Source organism: Salvelinus namaycush, chromosome 42, assembly GCF_016432855.1.
Source record: "Salvelinus namaycush isolate Seneca chromosome 42, SaNama_1.0, whole genome shotgun sequence".
In the NCBI taxonomy this organism is placed as follows: domain Eukaryota; kingdom Metazoa; phylum Chordata; class Actinopteri; order Salmoniformes; family Salmonidae; genus Salvelinus; species Salvelinus namaycush.
The window spans coordinates 3450534-3471841 of NC_052348.1; the positions used below are offsets into that span (position 1 = coordinate 3450534).

Here is a 21308-nt window from a genome sequence, read left to right on the forward strand (position 1 = left end):
CTGGAAAACTAAAAGGCATAGAAACCGTAAAGGACTTGGTAATAGGAAATAAAGTTATTTCCATGACAGAATTAAAAAGCAATTTTGGACTGACCAATGTCGATATTTTCAAATACATGCAACTGGAAAGTTTCATATGAAGAAATGTAGATTTGAAATAATTTGGGCACCAGCACAATCTTGAGGGAATCCTATTTGAGTCAGAAAAGGATATTCATATGATAGGGAAGATGCACAAAACTGCAGAGAGCCTATCCAACTGATAAAAAATAGAAACTATTAGAACAAGATTTAAAGAACTGATGTCACAAGATGGAGGGAATGTTGGAACATAACTAACGAAATTAGTTAACGAAAATGCTTAATCCAGGATAAACTAATGTTTGGATTTATTATTAGACAATTCGCTAATTATACAGCACAACAGTCATTATAGAGTCCAAAAGTTATAGTTGGCAGTCAGAAGTATGTACATTTGGGCCTACTTTTAATCCGTCTGTCTGTATATTTCAGGACATGGCATACGAGGGTGCAGTGAGATACCCGATTGGTTGGACGATACTTTTCTTGTCAATCATCTTGGAACTGGGGCATGGCAATGAGAACATTTTAGAGACCCCCATCTTGGCGGTGTAGAGGAACTTTTTTTCTGCCAATTTCCTGTCATTCTAATACTTTCTCCATGGAGCTGAGAACCTTTTGCAGTTTTAAAGCACATTTTCAGTAATTCTGCACATTTTGCCATTGAATTGACAGAAAATGTTGCCATTTTAAAGCAAATGTCCTGCAATTCTATGCACTTTGCCATGGCTAATGGTGTGTTTTTTTGCGCAAACAAAATCAATACTGCTAAATTCATTGTTTTTGTCATTTTCAATTCTCCCTGACTGTCTAGTTTTTATTTTGGTGATTTTTTTTAGTTGTCAAAGATTATAATAAAAAATTATAGATATATGAGAGAGATCCATCATACTTTATCTAGTTTCAGTCGTTTAAGTTTAGACTGACATATTTTTTAATTTTATTTTTTAATTAAGCGGCCCGAAAAAACGCTGGCAGAAAAAAAATGTTTTGCCAGGAACATTTCAACTTGACCTTGTTCGCTCCTATCGAAGCGCATTCTCTACCCTCCGCCACCACAGCTACATCTCTGGAACTAAAGTTAAAGTTACTGTCTGACCTAGTTTATTGCAGAACTTGGCATCAACTGTGCAGAAAAACAAGCTTTCTTTTTTTCACAACACACATTTCATTACCTGAGGGAACAGCACTGTTATGTTTTCTCCCCGGATCGCTGGGACGCCTGTTTATCTCTATCGGTGTCTCTCCCCCTCGGTGAACAAAACCAACCACTCATATTGTCCCGCTGGCTAAAAGAGAACAAAGTGGAGTTTTTCTAAGGTTTCCACTTTAGAAAGGGCCTAAATGACAGATGTATAGGATGTATCCCCAGGTAAGCTTTGTGAGTCTTCTGCGTCAGGGCTGACTTACTGGGTCGGTTCCCAGATTAGCTCACCACTGTTGTCACAATGACTAGGAACGATTGCATGTACTTTTAGCCTAAGCTGTGATGATTCCAATTACTTCTAAAGCCCTGATAATGCTACTGCTCCCATGTTGGGAATTTGGGCTACAAGCTCAATTAAACAAACGCTGACTGATGTGGTGAGTCATGACGGGCAGTGTTTTGAACAGCCCCAAGCCTGACTGCTGCCGTATGGAGCTCTTCCTTCTGCTCGAGGCCTCTGGTTTGGTGTTGCCCTTTGGCATATTATGTTTCAAATGTGCAAATCATGGCTGGCTGTAGCTGCCAGTGGAAATTTCCACTTCAGAATCAGATAGCGGCCTTTGTTTCGGGTGCAGGGGGCTCGCCACAAGCCCTCTGTGAAACACTGCAAACAGTCAGCTATTTTAATACAAAAGAGGGGGGGGGGGAGGATGTCATACAAAAGCATGTGTTCTGAACCAAAACTATTTGTAGAACTGCTTTTCAACTTGATTTCTCAAGGAAGATTTCATCCTCGACAAAGAGGGTGAAAGCCTGATTTAGTGTGAACGTGTTGCACTACTGTCTATGACAGTTAGTGAACTACTGTAGTGACTTTTCTGATGTTCCTTCATAATGTTTCAACCTGCCATGTTTGGTGAATCTCTTCCTCCGTTGAGCGTACTCTAACCACCATGAAGACCTTTTACCATAGGATACCTTAACAAATTCAAATGAAAACATTTTGTGATCTTGTGCTTCCTAGTCACATGCGGTAGTGACTGTCAGTTTCCCTTAAATCCCAGATGTTGCGACGGAGAAGAAATCGTCAAAAATGAATCTGTGGGTGGAGGTTCAAAGGTTAAGTTGGTCATCATCAGGACATGTGATTTGTCCGCTAGCAAATTGATCAACCATTCTGTAAGAGCGCTTCAGGGAAAAAACCCAGCTCAATATGTTTTGCCTGAATGTCACATTCAGGTTATTGACGATGGGGGGTTGGAAAATGGATGTGGTGTCTAGATAAACCACTGACTTACCCTGCTTCGGACCATTCCTGTCTCTTAGTATTAGACCCTGTCCAATGCAATGGAAAATTACTGGAATGATGCAAAGAGGATTCTTCTTTCACTTTCTATCTGGTGGGAGGGACTTCCATGCAACTCTAATTTTAGGTCCAGTGTAAGGCAGTGTGCTCTGCTCTGGGGTTCCTTAGTTTGCCGGAACAGCACGGCTCAGAGTGGATATGGTATTACGGCCCCATGCCGGCTTGTAATGTGATTAGTGAAAGCCACCGGCTATGCAAGGGAAAAAAGGAGGGTAATTTTGTTAGAGCCTTTCAAAGGGTATCTCGGGTTGTGGAGTATTCGGACAGATTTGAGGTATGAAAGCAATGATTTTTCAACACTTGTGTCAAATTTAGCCATTACATTTATTGCTGGGGGGGGGGGGGGCAGGCAACCAGGAATGCACACTAAAGATAGCTCCTTCATGGCTGTGTGAATTGAATACCTGTAATGTGGAGATAACCAACAGTTTAAATGGTACAGCTTGCCAGTAAACCCCACGTATACCACCACTACCCTCCAAAAATAAGAACATTAACTTGCACAATAATCCCCAGACCACCCACATGGTACCTAACATCCTACCATTTGGGCGGTTAATCTGGTGCAATCCAGGAACCAGCGGGCAGATCCATGTGACAGACGCATGGAGGCAACGAGGGGAAAACTACTGAGGCCTCACCCTGAGGTCACCCAGTCCCAGCCAGGGTAATCAGATCCCTTATCACTGGGCAGACTCTAGTCAAGTGTTTCTCATACTAGTCCTCGTCCTGGGGGCCTCAGGCGATCCACATATGCAATCTATTCCAGTACGAACACACCTAATTCAGCTTGTCAACAAGCCATCATCATCAAGCCCTTCACTAGTTGGATCAGGTGTGCAAGCGGTGGAATCGATCAAATGTGGGAAAGTGTCAAAGTGCCCAAGGACATGTTTAAGAAACACTACTTTAACTAGAGAAACTGCCTTCCCTCAGTGGTGGTATTATTACGGTTCTTGTTTCCCCGCACCCAAAACATGTCTGACTGGGACTTCACTGTTCAGTCTGTGATATAAGAAACGTACCGTCTTTGCATGTGTATTTGTGTAGGCAAACCACTGTGTGAATATTAGAACTTTTGCTCAGGTCAAGGCTTTGGGATTGGACATTATCCTTCAGTCTTGTCTGACTAGACTAAATTGTAATCAATAAAGCAGGGTAGTTTTATTGCAAAACAGTTTGGCATTAACTTGGCTTTGGCTACTGTATGTGTTGGCATTAGCTAGGCTAGGCATTGTTTGGGTTAAGAAATGTTTTGTCCCATCTGTTTCCTCTTTAGATGATTTGTGAGGGTCCCGTGGATTGGCTGCTGGTTAGTGGCTGCTGGACAATGGCTGAGAGGCACTCCAGAGTGCTTTGAGAGTGTGTGTGTGTGCAAACAAGGCATGTCTCACTTCCTATGCAACACCTCTGTGGTTTTATGGTGCTTAGCCAAATACATTTGAATCATTAGAGCATTCGTTTAGACTATATCGTTGAAACAAATCGGTTCAGTAACCCCATACTCACTAGATACTCCCCTTACTTTGGGGTGGCAGGTAGCATAGTGGTTAGAGCGTTGGGCCAGTAACCGAAAGGCAGTTCAGAGATGAGAAGAAGTAGGAGCTAGGGAATTTTCAGGATGTTTTTGTAGGATATTTTAGGTACTTTTCTGTGACGTTTGTGCTTTTCTTTGAGGGCAGTGGTGTGCGAGCGGTAGATTCTGTCATTTATATGGTCAATAGTCCTGTCACTCTGACTGTCAGTTCAATTGGCTTTGTTCTGGCACTGTGTGGAGGCAAGAGAAGTGTACATTGGATATTTTCCCCTCAAAGTGGCCTGATTCAGTACAAACAAGGGAAATGTGAATAAAGGTCCACGTCGTGAGGTCGCATGATCTCTGGAGTGGGTTTGTGAGTGTGTGTTTTACTTGTAGGCATTTGTGTGTTTCAGCCCCACAGAGTAGCTGGCTGTAGATCGTAGACTCCCTACCTGTCGGTGTCTCTGTCTGGCTGTCAGTGCCCATTTCAGAGTTAAAGTCTGTCTTTCTGACCTTCCCTGTCAGTACTGAGAGGCACGGGCTCTGGACCGGTTACTCAACTTCCTCGGCTTCTTCGACATCCTGCTGTATAGACCTAAATAGAAACCCCAGTGATGAAAGAAGAAAATGTCTTTCAGAAAGCAGTCGGTGTCAGAATTGAGGAGATGGTCAGTGTCAGAATTTAAAAGGGATGAATTGGGACTCCCAATAGTGTATTTTCTTCTCATTTTTCTTGCTCCATTCAATAGCGGGACAACATACAGCCCTGAGTGACACCTGAATCACGCCTTTTGTGGACGATGTCGGTTGTTTACCGCGACGGGGTAGGGTTACCGGGACGACGGGGTGTACCCGGGACCATCTAGCTAAGCGTATCCTGATACTTTCCATTAGCAGGGGGTCGATGGTGGACAGGGGCCTGCGACACAACGAGGGGAGGAAGGGGTTCTGGGAGGGATTCTATAAATCACCTTGGACGAGATCCCCAAGAGAGACGTTTTAAAATCCTCTCTTCCCTGCCCGTTCCCCAACCCCCCCTCCTTACCCCAACCCACCCTACTTCAACAGCAGCTTGGCAACTTTGCTGCTACGTTGACATTTAGGCCTAGACCTGCACTCCCAGATCTTACATCAATTGGATCAAAGCCGTGTACTGTTCGTCCTCTGTGTGTCAACACACGTGCGGTGAAAATGTATCTATTTAATCAACTTAACATCAAACGTGCCTTACTGTAATAGGCTCGATGTTGGGGAATGTAGTGGTAAGAAGTCCACCATTTTGAGATGATAGTCAGGGGCAGAGGACAGTTTGTCATGGACTGAAATGGTCTATGTGATTCAAGTCCTCTTGTAGCAAATCAAATTTTATTTGTCACGCGCCGAATACAACCGGTGTAGACCTTACAGTGAAATGCTTACTTACAAGCCCTGAACCAACAATGCGGTTTTAAGAAAAATACCTTAAATAAAAGAAAGGAAGAAAAAGAAAAGTAACAGACAATTAAAGAGCAGCAGTAAAATAACAATCGCGAGGCAATATTGCAGGGGCTCTGGTTAGTCGAGTTAATTTAGGTTATATGTAGGTTGAGTTATTAAAGTGACTGCATAGATAATAGCGGCGTAGCAGCAGCCTAGAAGAGGGGGGGGGGGGGGGGGGCAAATAGTCTGGGTAGCCATTTGATTAGCTGTTCAGGAGTCTCATGGCTTGGGGGTAGAAGCTGTTTAGAGAAGCCTCTTGGACCTAGACTTGGCGCTCCGGTACCGCTTGCCGTGCGGTAGCAGAGAGAACAGTCTATGACAAGGGGGGCTGGAGTCTTTGACAATTTTTAGGGCCTTCCTCTGACACCGCCTAGCCTGTTAATCAGTGTAAAAAAAACAGATAGGCTAAGCTTTAATGACCGCAAGTCGCCTAATGGTCAGTCATAAAACTCTGAACCAAATCACAGTATACTACCAGGAGCACCAGTCGTAAAAACAAACTGCTCCTCCACACAAACACACATACACCTCCTAGTCTACTTCAGTCATGATAAGTTAAAACAGTGCCTTCATAAAGAGGTGAGTGATCGTATCTACCTGCCGTGGCCTTGGCACCCACCCAACAATGTTTGCCCGGTGGGTGTTGCGTAACGACGTGTGGCTCTGCAGGCCTGGACAGAAACGGCGTTTGTCTCAGCAAGCCTGCTCTGGTGTGTGTGAGTGTGCGTACATATGTTGATCTAATTAAATCAAACTTTATTTGTAGTACAACAAGTGTAGACCTTACCGTGAAATGCTTACTTACAAGCCCTTAACCAACAGTGCAGTTCAAGAAGAGTTAAGAAAATATTTACCAAACTAAAGTAAAAAGTAACACAATAAAATAACAACAACGAGGCTATATACAGGGGGTATCGGTACCGAGTCAGTGTGCGGGGGTACAGGTCAGAGGTAATTTGTACATGTAAGTAGGAGTAAAGTGACTATGCATAGATAATAAACAGCGAGTAGCAGCAGTGTACAAAACAAATGGAGGGGGGTGGGTCAATGTAATAGTCCGGTGGCCATTTGATTAACTGTTCAGCAGTCTTATGGCATGGGTGTAGAAGCTGTTGAGGAGCCTTTTGGTCCTAGACTTGGCACTCCGGTACTGCTTGCCGTGCGGTAGCAGAGAAAACAGTCTATGACTTGGGTGACTGGAGTCGCTGACAATTGTATGGGCTTTCCTCTGACACCGCCTATTATATAGGTCCTGGATTTCAGGAAGCTTGGCCCCAGTGATGTACTGGGCCGTACACACTACCCTCTGTAGCGCCTTATGGTCAGATGCCAAGCAGTTGCCATACCAGGCAGTGATGCAACCGGTCAGGATGCTCTCGATGGTGCAGCTGTAGAAATTTGAGAGAATCTGGGGACCCATGCCAAATCTTTTCGGTCTCCTGAGGGGGAAAAAGGTTTTGTCGTGCCATCTTCACGACTGTCTTGGTGTGTTTGGACCATGATAGATCGTTGATGTGGACATCAAGGAACTTGAAACTCTCGACCCGCTCCACTACAGCCCCGTTGATGTTAATGGGGGCCTGTCCGGCCCGCCTTTTCCTGTAATCCACAATCAGCTCCTTTGTCTTGATCACATTGAGAGAGAGGTTGTTGTCCTGGCACCACACGGCCAGGTCTCTGACCTCCTCCCTATAGGCTGTCTCATCGTTGTCGGTGATCAGGCCTACCACTGTTATCGTCAGCAAATTAATGATGGTATTTGAGTCGTGTTTGGCCACGCAGTCGTGGGTGAACAGGGAGTACAGGAGGGGACTAAGTACACACCCCTGAGGGACCCCAGTGTTGAGGATCAACGTGGCAGATGTGTTGTTGCCTACCCTTACCACCTGGGGGCGGCCCGTCAGGAAGTCCAGGATCCAGTTGCAGAGGGAGGTGTTCAGTCCCAGGGTCCTTAGTTTAGTGATGAGCTTCGTGGGTGCTATGGTGTTGAACACTGAGCTGTAGTCAATGAATAGCATTCTCACGTAGGTGTTCCTTTTGTCCAGGTGGGAAAGGGCAGTGTGGAGTGCTATTGAGCTTGCGTTATCTGTTGGGGCGGTATGCGAATTGGGGGTGGGTCTAGGGTAGCCGGGAGGATGCTGTTGATGTGATCCATGACCAGCCTTTCAAAGCACTTCATGACTACCGACGTGAGTGCTACGGGGTGGTAATCATTTAGGCAGGTTACATTCGCTTCCTTGAGCACAGGGACTATTGTGGTCTGCTTGAAACATGTAGGTATTACAGACTCGGTCAGAGAGAGGTTGAAAATGTCAGTGAAGACACTTGCCAGTTGGTCTGCGCATGCTTTTGTGAATGTTGACCTGTTTAAAGGTCTTGCTCACATCGGCTACCGAGAGCGGGATCACACAGTCATCCAGAACATCTGGTGCACTCGTGCATGCTTCAGTGTTGCTTGCCTCGAAGCGAGCATTAAAGGCATTTGGCTCATCTGGTAGGCTCACGTCACTGGGCTGCTCGCGTCTGGGTTTCCCTTTGTAGTCCGTAATAGTTTTCAAACCCTGCCACATCCGACGAGCGTCAGGGCCGGTGTAGTAGGATTCAATCTTAGTCCTGTATTGGCGCTTTGCTTGTTTGATGGTTCGTCTGAGGGCATAGCGGGATTTCTTATAGGCGCCCGGATTAGTGTCTCGCTCCTTGAAAGCGGCAGCTCTAGCCTTTAGTTCGATGCGGATGTTGCCTGTAATCCATGACTTCTGGTTGGGGTATGTATGTATGGTCACTGTTGGGACGACGTCGTCAATGCACTTATTGATGAAGCCGATGACTGAGGTGGTATACTCAATGCCATTGAATGAATCCCAGAACATATTCCAGTCTGTGCTAGCAAAAGTCCTGTACTGTTGCATCTGCGTCATCTGACCACTTCCGTATTGAGCAAGTCACTGGTACTTCCTGCTTTAGTTTTTGCTTGTAAGCAGGAATCAGGAGGATAGAATTATGGTCAGATTTGCCAAAAGGAGGGCAAGGGGGATATTTGTATGCATCTCTGTGTGTGGAGTAAAGGAGGTCTAGATTTTTTTTTCTTTCTCTGGTTGCACATGTGACATGCTGGTAAAAGATTTGTTAAACTGATTTGTTTGCCTGCATTAAAGTCCCCGGCCACTAGGAGCGCCACTTCTGGGTGAGCATTTTCTTGTTTGTTTATGGCCTTTATAGAGTTGGTTGAGTGTGGTCTTAGTGCCAGCATCGGTCTGTGGTGGTAAATAGACGGCTACGAGTAATATAGATGAAAACTCTCTCGCTATCTCAGGCGAGCAATACCTCGAGACTTCTTTTAATATTGGACATCGCGCACCAGCTGTTATTGACAAAAACACACACACTCTTACCAGACGTAGCTTCTCTGTTCTGCCGCTGCATTGAAAATCCCTCCGGCTCTGTATTATCCGTGTCATCGTTTATTCACGACTCAGGGAAACATAAGATATTACAGTTTTTAATGTCCCGTTGGTAGGATAATTGTAATCGTAGGTCATCAATTTTACTTTCCAATGATTGCATGTTAGCAAGTAGAATTGATGGCAGTGGGAGTTTACTCGCTCACCTAAGGATTCTCAAAAGGCAGGCCGATCTGCGTCGTCCTCTTTTCCTCTGTCTTCACGCAAATGACGGGGATCTGGGCCTGTTCCCGGGAGAGTAGTATATCTTTCTCGTCGGACTCGTTAATGGAAAAAGCTTCTTCCAGTTTGTGGTGAGTAATCCCAGTTCTGATGTGCAGTAGTTATTTTAAGAGACTGTAGCAGTAACATTATGTACAAAATAAGTTTAAAAATAAGTTATGAACAAAATAGCATAATTGGTTACGGGCATGTAAAACGTCAGCCATCCTCTTTAAAACAGGCCATTCATTGCACCCAGACCAAGAACTAGACCACCAAAGCAGTTTGGGGGGGTTGGAGGAGATGGGAGATGATTGTGGAAAAAAAGACAATGTTGTTTAGGTTCCTCCCTTTGCGGTGTAGATCCTCCCAGCTCCTTGTGAGGAAGTCTGAGAATTTCCGCAACGCACAGATCTTAGACCTGCCAGCCAGGCTCCCTGACCCCCTCAGGCATCCTACATTAAGTAGTGAAAGAGTTAGCCCCCCCTTAACTATGGAGCAACAGGCACAGATCTCAGACCTGTCTGCTAGGCTGCCCTGTGGAAGTACTGCTGTAGTAGGCCTGCTCACAGATCTCAGAACTGTCAACCTGCAGCCTTAGGCATCCTTCATTAGTAGTACAATAGTAATGCCTCCCTCAGCTGTGGATCAAGAAGCTGTTTAGATAAACCAGAATAGGGAGTTGTCATATTGAGGTCAAATTTGCCTGTAGATCTAATCAGCTTACCAATTATACTAACCTAACCTCTGAGGGTTATATGTAATAAAAAATAAAATAAATAAATAAATAAAGACCTTGGATCCGTGCTTGAGGGCAGATGCATGGAAAGCTGTCAAAGGACACTGGTGGTTTTTTTCAGTGAGAGGACGGCAGGTTAGGTGAAACACTGCACTTAGCCTACTGTAGGATACCACAGACCGCTGGTGGATCCTTAGAGCCTTCTGGGAGGGAAGGGTTAATCCTATACTCCCCCCGCATGCACTACATACATACATGCATACATACATACTTTTGTGTATATATAGTGTATACGTACAGTATGTCGACACTCCTTAAAATGTGTGGTTTCGGCTATTTCAGCCACACCTGTTGCTGTCAGGTGTATAAAATCAAGCACACAGCCATGCAATCTCCATAGACAAACATTGGCAGTAGAATGGTCTTACTGAAGAGCCCCATAATAGGATACCACCTTTCCAACAAGTCAGTTCAAATTTCTGCTAGACCTGCCCCAGTCAACTGTAAGTGCTGTTATTGTGAAATGGAAACGTCTAGGAGCAACAACGGCTCAGCCGCAAAGTGGCAAGCCACACACGCTCACAGAACGGGACCGCCGAGTGCTGAAGCGCGCAGCACATAAAAATCGCGTGTCCTCGGTTGCAACACACACCATCGAGTTTCAAATGGCCTCTGGAAGCAACGTCAGCCCAATAACTGTTCGTCAGGAGCTTCATGAAATTGTTTTCCATGGCCGAGCAGCCACACACAAGCCTAATATCACCATGCGCAATGCCAATGGCACAAGCTCGCCGCCATTGGAGCAGTGGAAACACGTTCTCTGGAATGATGAATCACGCTTCACCATCTGGCAGTCCGACAGACAAATCTGGTTTGGCGGATGCTAGGAGAACGCCACCTGCCCAAATACATCGTCCAACTGTAAAGTTTAATGGAGGAGGAATAATGGTCTGGGGCTGTTTTTCGTGGTTCGGGCTAGGCCCCTTAGTTCCAGTGAAGGGATATTTTAACGCTACAGCATTCTAGATGATTCTGTGCTTCCAACTTTGTTGGAACAGTTTGGGGAAGGCCCTTTTCTGTTTCAGCATGTAACGAAGCGAGGTCCATACAGAAATGGTTTGTCGAGATCGGTGTGGAAGAACTTGACTGGCCTGCACAGAGCCCTGACCTCAACCCCATAAATTTGAACGCCGACTGCGGGCCTAATCGCCCAGCATCAGTGCTGACCTCACTAATGCTATTGTGGCTGAATGGAAGCAGGTCTCCAACGTATAGTGGAAAGCCTTCCCAGAAGAGTGGAGGCTGTTATAGTAGCAAAGGGGGGACAAACTCCATATTAATCCCCTTGATTTTGGAATGAGATGTTCGACGAGCATTCTTTTGGTCATGTAGTGTACAAACATACAGTGCAATCGGAAAAAATTCAGACCCCTTGACTTTTCCCACATTTTTGTTACGCTACAGCCTTACTCTAGAATATATATATTTTTAAAATTCTCATCAATCTACACAAAATATCCCATAATTACAAAGCAAAAAACATGTTTTTTTTTGCAAATGTGTAAAATAAAGGAAATATCATATTTGCATAGGTATTCAGACCCTTTACTCAATACTTTGTTGAAGCACTTTTGGCAGAGATTACAGCCTCAAGTCTTCTTGGGTATGACGCTACAAGCTTGGTAAACCTGTATTTGGGGAGTTTCTCCCATTCTACACTGCAGATCCTCTCAAGCTCTGTCAGGTTGCATGGGGAGCATAGCTATTTTCAGGTCTCTCGAGATGTTCGGTCGGGTTGAAGTCCGGGCTCTGGCTGGGCCACTCAAGAACATTCAGAGACTTGTCCCGAAGCCACTCCTGCGTTGTCCTGGCTGTGTGCTTATGGTCGTTGTCCTGTTGGAAGGTGAACCTTCGCCCCAGTCTGAGGTCCTGAGCGCTCTGGAGAAGGTTTTCATCAAGATTCTCTCTGTATTTTGCTTTGTTCAGCTTTCTCTCGATCCTGACTAGTCTCCCAATCCCTGCCACTGAAAAACATCCCCACAGCATCATGATGCTGCCACCACCATGCTTCACAGTAGAGATGGTGCCAGCTTTCCTCCAGACGTGACGCTTGGCATTCAGGCCAAATAGTTCAATCTGGTCTCATCAGACCAGAGAATCTTGTTTCTCATGGTCTGTGAGTCCTTTAGTTGCCTTTTGGCAAATTCCAAGTGGTCTGTCATGTGCCTTTTCCTGATTTGCTTCCATCTAGCCACTCTACCATAAAGGCCTGATTGGTGGAGTGTTGCTGAGATGATTGTCCTTCTGGACGATTCTACCATCTCCACAGAGGAACTCTGGAGTTTTGTCAGAGTGACCATCGGGTTCTTGGTCACCTCCCTGACCAAGGCCCTTCTCCCCCGATTGCTCAGTTTGGCCTGTAGGCCAGCTTTAGGAAGAGTCTTGGTGGTTCCAAACTTCTTCCCTTTAATAATGGTGGAGGCCACTGTGTTCTTGGGGACCTTCAATGCTGCAGAGATATTTTAGTACCCTTCCCCTGATCTGTGCCTTGACACAATCCTGTCTCGGAGCTCTACGGACAATTCCTTTGACCTCATGGCTTGGTTTTTGCTCTGACATGCACTGTCAACTGTGGGACCTTATATAGACAGGTGTGTGCCTTTCCAAATCATGTCCAGTCATTTGAATTTACCACAGGTGGAGTCCAAGTTGTAGAAACATCAAGGATGATCAATGGAAACAGGATGCACCTGAGCTCAATTTCGAGTCTCATAGCAAAGGGTCTGAATACTTTTATGTAAATAAGTTATATATTTTTTTTATACATTTGCAGAAATGTCTAAACCTGTTTTCACTTTGTCATTATGGGCTATTGTGTGTAGATCTATGAGGATTTTTTAATTTTTTAATACATTCTAGAATAAGGCTGTAACATAAGATGCAGATTAAAAGTCAAGGGTTCTGCTTTCCCGAAAGCACTGTATTTGCACACACACGCGCGTAACCGCACACTACATACATAATATAGGTCGTCTACATGCCCTTGAACTGTAATGCTCCCCTTAACACTTACATTGGACTGTATACACGGAATGTCTTAACCAGGGCCTAAAACCAACACCCGTCAGGTCAGTGCTCCACAGTGCGAGCATTTCACTTGCATTTGTGAATATAAATAGTGTAGCTGCAGTAGCTGTTTTCAAAGTATTTCTGCCGTTTTGTTTCATAGTTGGTAAATGAATTTCACAAAGTCAAAGAACTACGTATCCTGTCCCACCTTGCGCTGCTGAGTGAATTATATACTTATTTAAATGGGTCTAATTTACTTGAAACGAAAGTCTACTGAAGTGATACTTTGTCCTTCTTGGCTATTTACATTGTTTTGTTCACAAGCTAGGTTGTTTTTCAATGTTTGAGTTTCAACTGTTAGGGAAGAGAAGACAATGTGGTTACTAGTCAGACTCAATCTCTAGGCACAAACATGTTCTTGAGTTGCATTACCACGGTAACCTCCCGCCTCATGAACATTGTCTCATCTGTGATCTTTTGGTTAAAAGATTAAATTAAACAATATACCATGTTACTTCTTACTAGTAATACGTTTGTTTTAGAAACATTACAAAGCATGTTCATCTGTTTTTTTTTGTGTTTTGTTGGTGTAATTTTAGGGACATTTTTTTTTAGCTGGTAAAAAAATCTGAGTGGCTGGTAGATTTTATTTTTATTCATCTACCTGCCACAGTGGATGCTGGACCAAAAAGTACAGTTTAGGCCCTGGTCTGAACATATGGGTTTCATGTTACCCCAGAGTTTGTGTGTGCTTGTGTGTGTTTTGCCTCTGGAATGTGTATGTCAAAGGTCCATGTGGACCCAGTGTGTTTGGGAGCCCCGTTAAGTGGCGATAACCGGGCTTTCCAGTCGTGGCCTTGTTTTGATAGAGGTTGGCGTGGAGCCACTGCATACTGGCAGAGCAGGGGGCAGATTCAAGCCCAACCGAGAGGGCAGCAGTGTTTATGACCACATACCAGCCTAGCGGCTAAGCTAGGGAGACTGAGGGTGCTAAATTGTGATGGTGTTATTACTACTGTTCGTTGTGTGTGGCAAGGGGAATAGGAAAATGAACAAAGGCTGAGCTTCCTCCTCTTCCAAGCGCTGCCGTTCTCAGAGTTATAGATTTAAAGATTGGGTTCCGCTCAACACTATGAAGGCACCACGCGGGTGAGTGTGTGTGTGTGTGTGGGTTAATGAGTGTGTGTCTTCTGGAAGTAAACAGTGTAAGTGGAAGGCAGGGTTTATGTTTTATTTTGTCTGTTGGCTTGGCTGTATAGGGAGGTGTAACTGTAAACTGTGTGTTAGGGTTGGGTGGTATCCAGATTTCCTACCTTCTTACCGTGCCTGTGTCATCCCGGGATATACGGTATTACCGGTAGTGCGCACAAGGGGCTGTTTTTTTAACACGTAAAAAAAAAAGTCCCAAAAACGTTATTTACCAGAATGCTAACAAGTACTAAGGAATCCCCATAGTGGATGCTAGGTAAACGCTAACGAGTGCATGCATTTTCTACTAAGACCGCGCATAAAGTCATGCAAGCATGTCAAAACAGTTTGGAGCACGCACAAAACAAATATTAGACCGCAGGGATCTTAATCTAGGAGGGGATTGTCTGCTGCTGTCACCAAGAAGCTTGATCTTGCTAGCTAACATTAGCCAGTTGGCAAAAGCCAGTTCACAACTTGACTGCAGGTATTTATTTAAAATGTACAAGTATTAAAAAATAAATAAAAACGTATTGGAAAATCCATACCGAGGATTTTTCTAAATTCTCGGGATACGGTATAGCCCAACTTTTCTGTGTGTTTTTGTTGGTCTCTTTTCGTCTTTTCATTCTTAGGCATGTCCAGTCATGTCCCTCTGTGGAGAATGGGGATTTTCAGTTGTAAACCACACAAACACATTCTCACTCAGGAATTGTATTCTTCATTTTCTTCAATAGTAGTAGGGTGTGTGTGTGGACACATTTTAATATACTTGTTAGTACCAAAATTCCACACAAGAATAGTAAACCAACTAAAACTGTGAGGACATTTTGCCGGGCCTCACTATTTTAGGGTTCGTCGTTAAGTTTCTCTAGGGTTAGAGAAAATAGGATTTTGAATGGGAATCAATTGTTGGACCCCAAAAGGTGTGTGCATGTGTGTGTAAAAATATGTCTATGGTGTATGTAAGCACCTGAGCTGAGACTGGGCTTCTACCACTACACTATCAAATTAGAGCAGCAATGTATGTTAAAAAATTGTCCCGCTTCGACATGAAGTGCTATTCTGAAATGAACAACTTTACCCTACCCTTTATAACAATCACCATATATACTGATTGTTTAAAGCAAAACTACCAAAACTAATGCTAATGATGATCTTGAACAATAAAATATAATGTAGTTGTCTCCGGTAGCTTCATTTTATTCAGGTAAAATACAATTTTCAACAGTGCATTTGTTAACAATAACCTAGAAAATTACATTGGTTGTCATTTTACTAATAAAGCCTAATATTGCGCTAGCCATTTTACAAGCATTCGAATGCTGAAGATGTCGCACAGGTGTACAAGATCAGGAATAGATCTACCTCACAGTGCGCAGTTTGACTAAGCTACTGTAAAGCCTTGGTTTGTTTGGCCGGCAAAAGGACTTTTAGATCAATGACCGTCAACGGAGTTACATGTTATTTCAACACTGAAGGAGAGGAAACGGGACACATGTTCTCACAAAATATGCTACTGTAGGTTTTTTTCGGAAGGTAGAAAGAAATGAATATGAGCAACAACAACAAAAATGTAAACCGGCGATTCGTAACATTTTAATCGATTTTTCTGACCCGACGCATGCTACATTAGGATCGATGCACGTGTATCTTAATCATTTGAACCGGGGACCAATGCGTAGTTGTTACATCCCTTATAGGCCTACATGTCTTTTTTAGTGTCTAGTTTTCTGAGCGTTCTTTCAAAGACGTTATGTCAATGGGTAAAGTAGGCTATATGGATGTCAAATCTATGTAAACAAATAAGTACATAAACAAAGGGAAACCTGCTGCTGAATCCCAGAGGTAGCCTAAAGCTACAATAACAATCTAGGCCTATATTCCATAGTCTAGAGACGTAGGAACAGACACAAGAAGTAGGCACAGATTTTCATGGGGACCAATGTTCCCAGGCCACTGTGTGGGTAGCTAGCAATACAAGGCTCACAATGCTCAAACTATATTATTGGACAGATTTGCTCAATGACTTAACAACCCCAATTTAGGCTAATATGTTGCCATTGGCTGTTATGCAGACACCCAGTAAGAGTCAGACTGAATCAAATGTTTTGCATGTGACATTACGCAACTAACAAATTGATATGATCGTGGTGGCCTATTGTCGTCAATTCACCCTACCTATTGTCATTGTGTGGCAGGCTGGAAGCCATTTCAAAGCTTTCTGCTGGCTATGAGAAATTGTCCAGCACTCTCTCAGCCCTGTAGTCACATACAGTCCTGCGGTCAATCTATCACTTCATCACACCCCCTAATCCGTGTCTCTCTCGTTGCAGGATATCCATGAGCTCCGATTTCCAGCACTACAGTTTCAGGATGCCTAATATCGGGTTCCAGAACCTTCCCCTCAACATCTACATTGTGGTGTTTGGGACCGCCATCTTTGTCTTCATCCTCAGCCTTCTCTTCTGCTGCTACTTGATAAGGTATGATCAACACTGATGCGTCCTAGTTGATGTAGGCTAGTTCCTAGTTTCTATAGTCTCCTTTGGAAATCTTTGTGTTTAGGTTTCCTTGCCACCGGTGCCAGACAGTGTAGATTCTTAGTGTGGAGTTATTACATTTGTTTGTGACCCCATATTTGACCCCATTCATTTTTTTTGATTGAAATCAACAGTACTTTTTTGTTGTTGACATCAACCAAGCCTCACTTCAACGTTTACGGAGGCCATTTTTTTTAATGCTAGCACACTGAAGTGTTTGTGCAATAAACCACAGATTCTTCAAAGCTGATTGACATAGGCTAAATCCATTGCTTCGAGAATGACTTGGCATATCCAATTATGAGACAGCAGTGTTTTTAATCTCAACACCAGTGGTCAAGTAAATGACTTTGTTTATCCCATATGAGATGCAGCATTTTCACTGTAACCACATTGGTTATTGATATTTTCATACCACTGAGTTAGATGGTAAATACGTCCAGACTGCGAGTGAATTCACAGTCATACACTAAAAAGGCATTGCTCGGGTGTCATTACTCTGCCAATACTTTGGCACCGGTCTTATGTTGGATTCCATTCGAGTGTCGTACTCGAGGCCCCCCCCCCCCCTGTTTCGCCTCCCAGGATGGTATGTTCCACCATGTGATGGTCTGCTCTCTTTACAGCACACTGTGCGTCCCAAATGGCACCTTATTCCCTACATAGTGCAATACTTTTGTCCAGAGCCCCATAGGGGCTGCCTAATGAACATGGTTCAGGCTTTCTCCCAAACACGAGTAGCCTAGCCGTGCTGTTTTACAAGAACTCGGTGTACTAGAGGGATTATTGGTGTCCTTCAGTCCAAGCAGCGCACGTTTCTCTCTCTGCTTTAGTTTGTGGAACTAGGGGGGACAACATATTTCCCCTATAAAAGAGGGTGATGCTTTTAATACAGCTTTAAGCCAGTATGACGTGAGAACAGAAGGATAAACAGCATGAGAGAGGAGAGGAACACAGGCAGATGGTACAGCTCGGGAGAGAAGGAAACTTCTTTAATCCTTCTCTCCACCATGTCAGTGACAAAATGTCCCAAATGGCACCATATTCCCTATATAGGACACTACTTTTGACCAAAGCCCTATTGGCACTGGTCAAAAATAGTGCACTATATAGGGGATTGGGAGTAATTTGGGAAGCAGCCACAGGCTTTTCACCATTCACACTAGTTTACTTTGAAGACCTGCTTTGAGCACGGGTAGAAACAGAGTTAGCCGAAACGAAGAACATTTAGGCTACTTTAAGCGAGCAAAGGCGCTCATGTTGTAGGACTTGCTAAACTGTGTTGCCAGCCTGCTATCATCAGATGTGATGATGAGACTAGAATGTGTGCATTTTCAGGCTCCCAGCATGCAACACTCAGCGGGGCTACCAGGCAATCCGGTAGTTCATCAGCTGCATATAAAAAAATGACTTGTATCGTGTCCGCAGCAAATAAGGCTGGATTTGTATCTGAAGTGTAAGCGCTGTTACCTAATGTGTTCAGGCTACAGGGTTTTGAACTCAAACTATGACCTAGCCTAACCTTTGCGGCTCCGAACAAAGCTTCCAAGGCTTTTACAACCAACCAGCGATATGTAATGCACTAATGAACTGCAGCAGTGGTTTTAAAGTAGTTGAGTGCACAGATGGACAGAAAAGCGGCAGGTCTGTCTTGCGCTTAATGAATGCCTTAAGTAATTGAAGCGAGGCTCGTGTTAGTCCAATTATTAGCCAAACGGTCAAATTATTACAGTCTGCTTCGGTCTTTTAACAAACCAAAATCCACTTTAGTTTGTTAAAAGCTCAGGTTTGTTAAAAGCTCAGTAAATGCATGTTATCCAAGACGGGTCAATCTTATTTGCTGTCATTAGGCCTAAACAACTCTTTTCTTGGTGGTCTGGATTTAATCAAACTGTATGGCATATTGGGTCTAAATTCAATTTGAGTTATTTTAATTTTGTGTGTGTTTATCATGTTCTTTTCAAATTAACCCTTTTTTCATAAAGGCTTATAAAAAGAGATTCAACCGCACAGTTTGGAGAAGGTATCGCTGACTTGATCATCTGAACTGGAGAACAAAAATCCCACCAGAAAAATGATATCCAGGCTTGTTCTCCCCTGCTGAAACATTTATTCAAAGCTGCTTAGCTGCATAATCACGACCACAACTCCCAACCTCGAAGAGGCTTGTGTCGTGCTTCTCATGTGAAGTCCTTAGGCATCCTCTCTTCTCTTAGATGGAAATCCAAGGGCAGCTGTATAGATGTTGGTATAAATCTAGCACTGTTTATGCATGCTTCCAATTGGCATCTTATTCACTATATAATGCATTACTTTTGACCAGGGCCTATAGGGCTCTGAGTGGTTAACCAGCGCTCGACACGGCTGAACCTTGGACAACTAAATTAGTATTATCTTCTTAAAGAATGGCCCCTTCCCTTCAGCACGTTTGAAGTCCCAGACCTTGCTGTATTATATTGCCCGGCAATAAGATTTTTTTTTTTACTGGAGATCTTATTGGCTCTCCACTCTAGCCCCTCTGGTCTAATCAAGGTGGTCATTGGCCAAGAACGTTGGAACTCTGTAGCATTTCTTACCTAAAGCAGCGAGAAGCAGCGTGTCTCAACCCAAATTCACCCTGCCCTGTACCTAACCCAGCGGGGGGGGGGGATGGTAAGTGTGTTTCTGCTTTTGTTTCGATGTTTTGCCCCCCTCAAGACAAACTATGAAATTGATGCAGTGTCACGTTAAAATTCAGGGAGGAAAAAGAAAAGGGGAAAAAAGGTGGTCTGATTTACCAGTTAATTTATATAAAAATGAAAGATGGTGTCTTTGTCCCAAAGGGCACCCTATTCCCTATATTGTGCACTACTTTTGAGCAGTCCTATGGGCCCTGGTCAAAAGTAATGCACTGTGTAGGGAATAGGATGCCATTTGGGACGTCGGCCGTTTTTACTCTGAAAGGCTTCTAAAGATGCGGTCTCCCTTACACCTGTGGCCCCCATGGTTCCCTAAATCACAATAACCACCCACCCACCCAACCACACACACACACACCACAAAACCACAAGGCCTCACTGGATAGGCTACATTTCCCATTTATATTAACAGCACAGAAACAGTTTGATTAGCCTTGACCAAGTTTAATTTCCTTTAGAGACAGATGGACGCAACACTGAGCCCGGTCTTAACTTTAGCCCCCTTCACATCATACCGAGGCTCCAGTGTGAAGTTTCCCCTAGATACAGATCTAGGATCAGCTTCCCCCAATCCTAACCTTAACCATTAGTGGGGAAAATGCAAAACTACCCATAGACGCTCATCTTGCGTCAACTTCACCCTACTCCTCACACCCAGTCCACAGATGACCCTCTAAAAGCTGGGCAAATACGGGACAAGGAGAGGGGAACGAGGCCAGTCGGGCTCTGGAGCGGACGTGCGAGCGCTCGCTCTCCCAGTGTGGCCCAAGCAAACACAGCTCGGACAGCTTGACGTGAGGCTGAACGTCACAGCTAGACTCGACTCCCTCCTCTTGGTTAGTCCCGAAGTCCACACACATACGTGAAATAAGCCTGTGGCTGGCGACACACACACACATTTCTGTTTTAGAAGTCAGTTACATTATTTTAGTATAGGAGTCCATGGAAAGATCACATTCTGAAGCACCACGTGGCCCTTCTGTGGGCCCCTGTACTAAATGTTACCGAAATTTTAATCTTGCCCCTCACACCATGCTAACAGGGCCACTCATCAAATCACCCCCTGCCCCTCACCTTTGACAACCCCTCACCTCTGACTTCTGCCCCTTGCCCAGTGGGAGTCTCTGCACCTTTACCCGCTGCTCTCTTTCAGAAGGTGTCAGTCTCTCTCCTAGAACTGTGCTGCTGTGTGTTACAGATCCCTCAGCCTCTCGCTCTGCTCCGAGAGGTTAAGGTTACTAGTAACGGAGGTAAATCTTCAACACCTATGTATCTCAATATTTCTCTTTTTCTCCTTCTTTTTTTTTTTATACACTGAGTGTACAAAACATTAGGAACACCTTCCTAATATTGAGTTGCACCCCCTTTTGCCCTCAGAACAGCCTCAATTCATTGGGGCATGGACTACAAGGTGTCAAGCGTTCCACAGGGATGCTGGCCCATGTTGACTCCAATGCTTCCTTAAGTTGTGTGAAGTTGGCTGGATGTCCTTTGGGCAGTGGACCATTCTTGATAGACACGGGAAACTGTTGAGCGTGAAAAACCCAGCAGTGTTGCAGTTCTTGACACACTCAAACTGGTGTGCCTGGCACCTACTACCAAACCCTGTTCAAAGGCACTTAAATCTTTTGTCTTGCCCATTCACCTTTTGATTGGCACACCCACAATCCATGTCTCAATTGTTTCAAGGCTTAAAATTCCTTCTTTAACCTGTCTCCTCCCCATCATCTACACTGATTTTGAAGTGGATTTAACAGGTGACATCCATAAGGGATAATAGCTTTTACTTGGATTCACCTGGTCAGTCTGTCATGGAAAGAGCAGGTGTTCCTAATGT

The 21308-nt window shown here is 44.3% G+C and overlaps 1 protein-coding gene across 1 annotated transcript in view; it reads left to right on the forward strand.

Moving 5' to 3' along the window:
• The window catches only part of LOC120035142 (RING finger protein 24-like), a 59415-nt gene that overhangs the window by 17403 nt on the left and 20704 nt on the right, over window positions 1-21308 (forward strand). The window contains exon 2 of the mRNA XM_038981939.1: window positions 16587-16736. Coding sequence (XP_038837867.1) covers window positions 16594-16736 — 143 coding nt within the window. The 5' untranslated portion in view covers window positions 16587-16593. The remainder of the gene's footprint in view (window positions 1-16586; window positions 16737-21308) is intronic.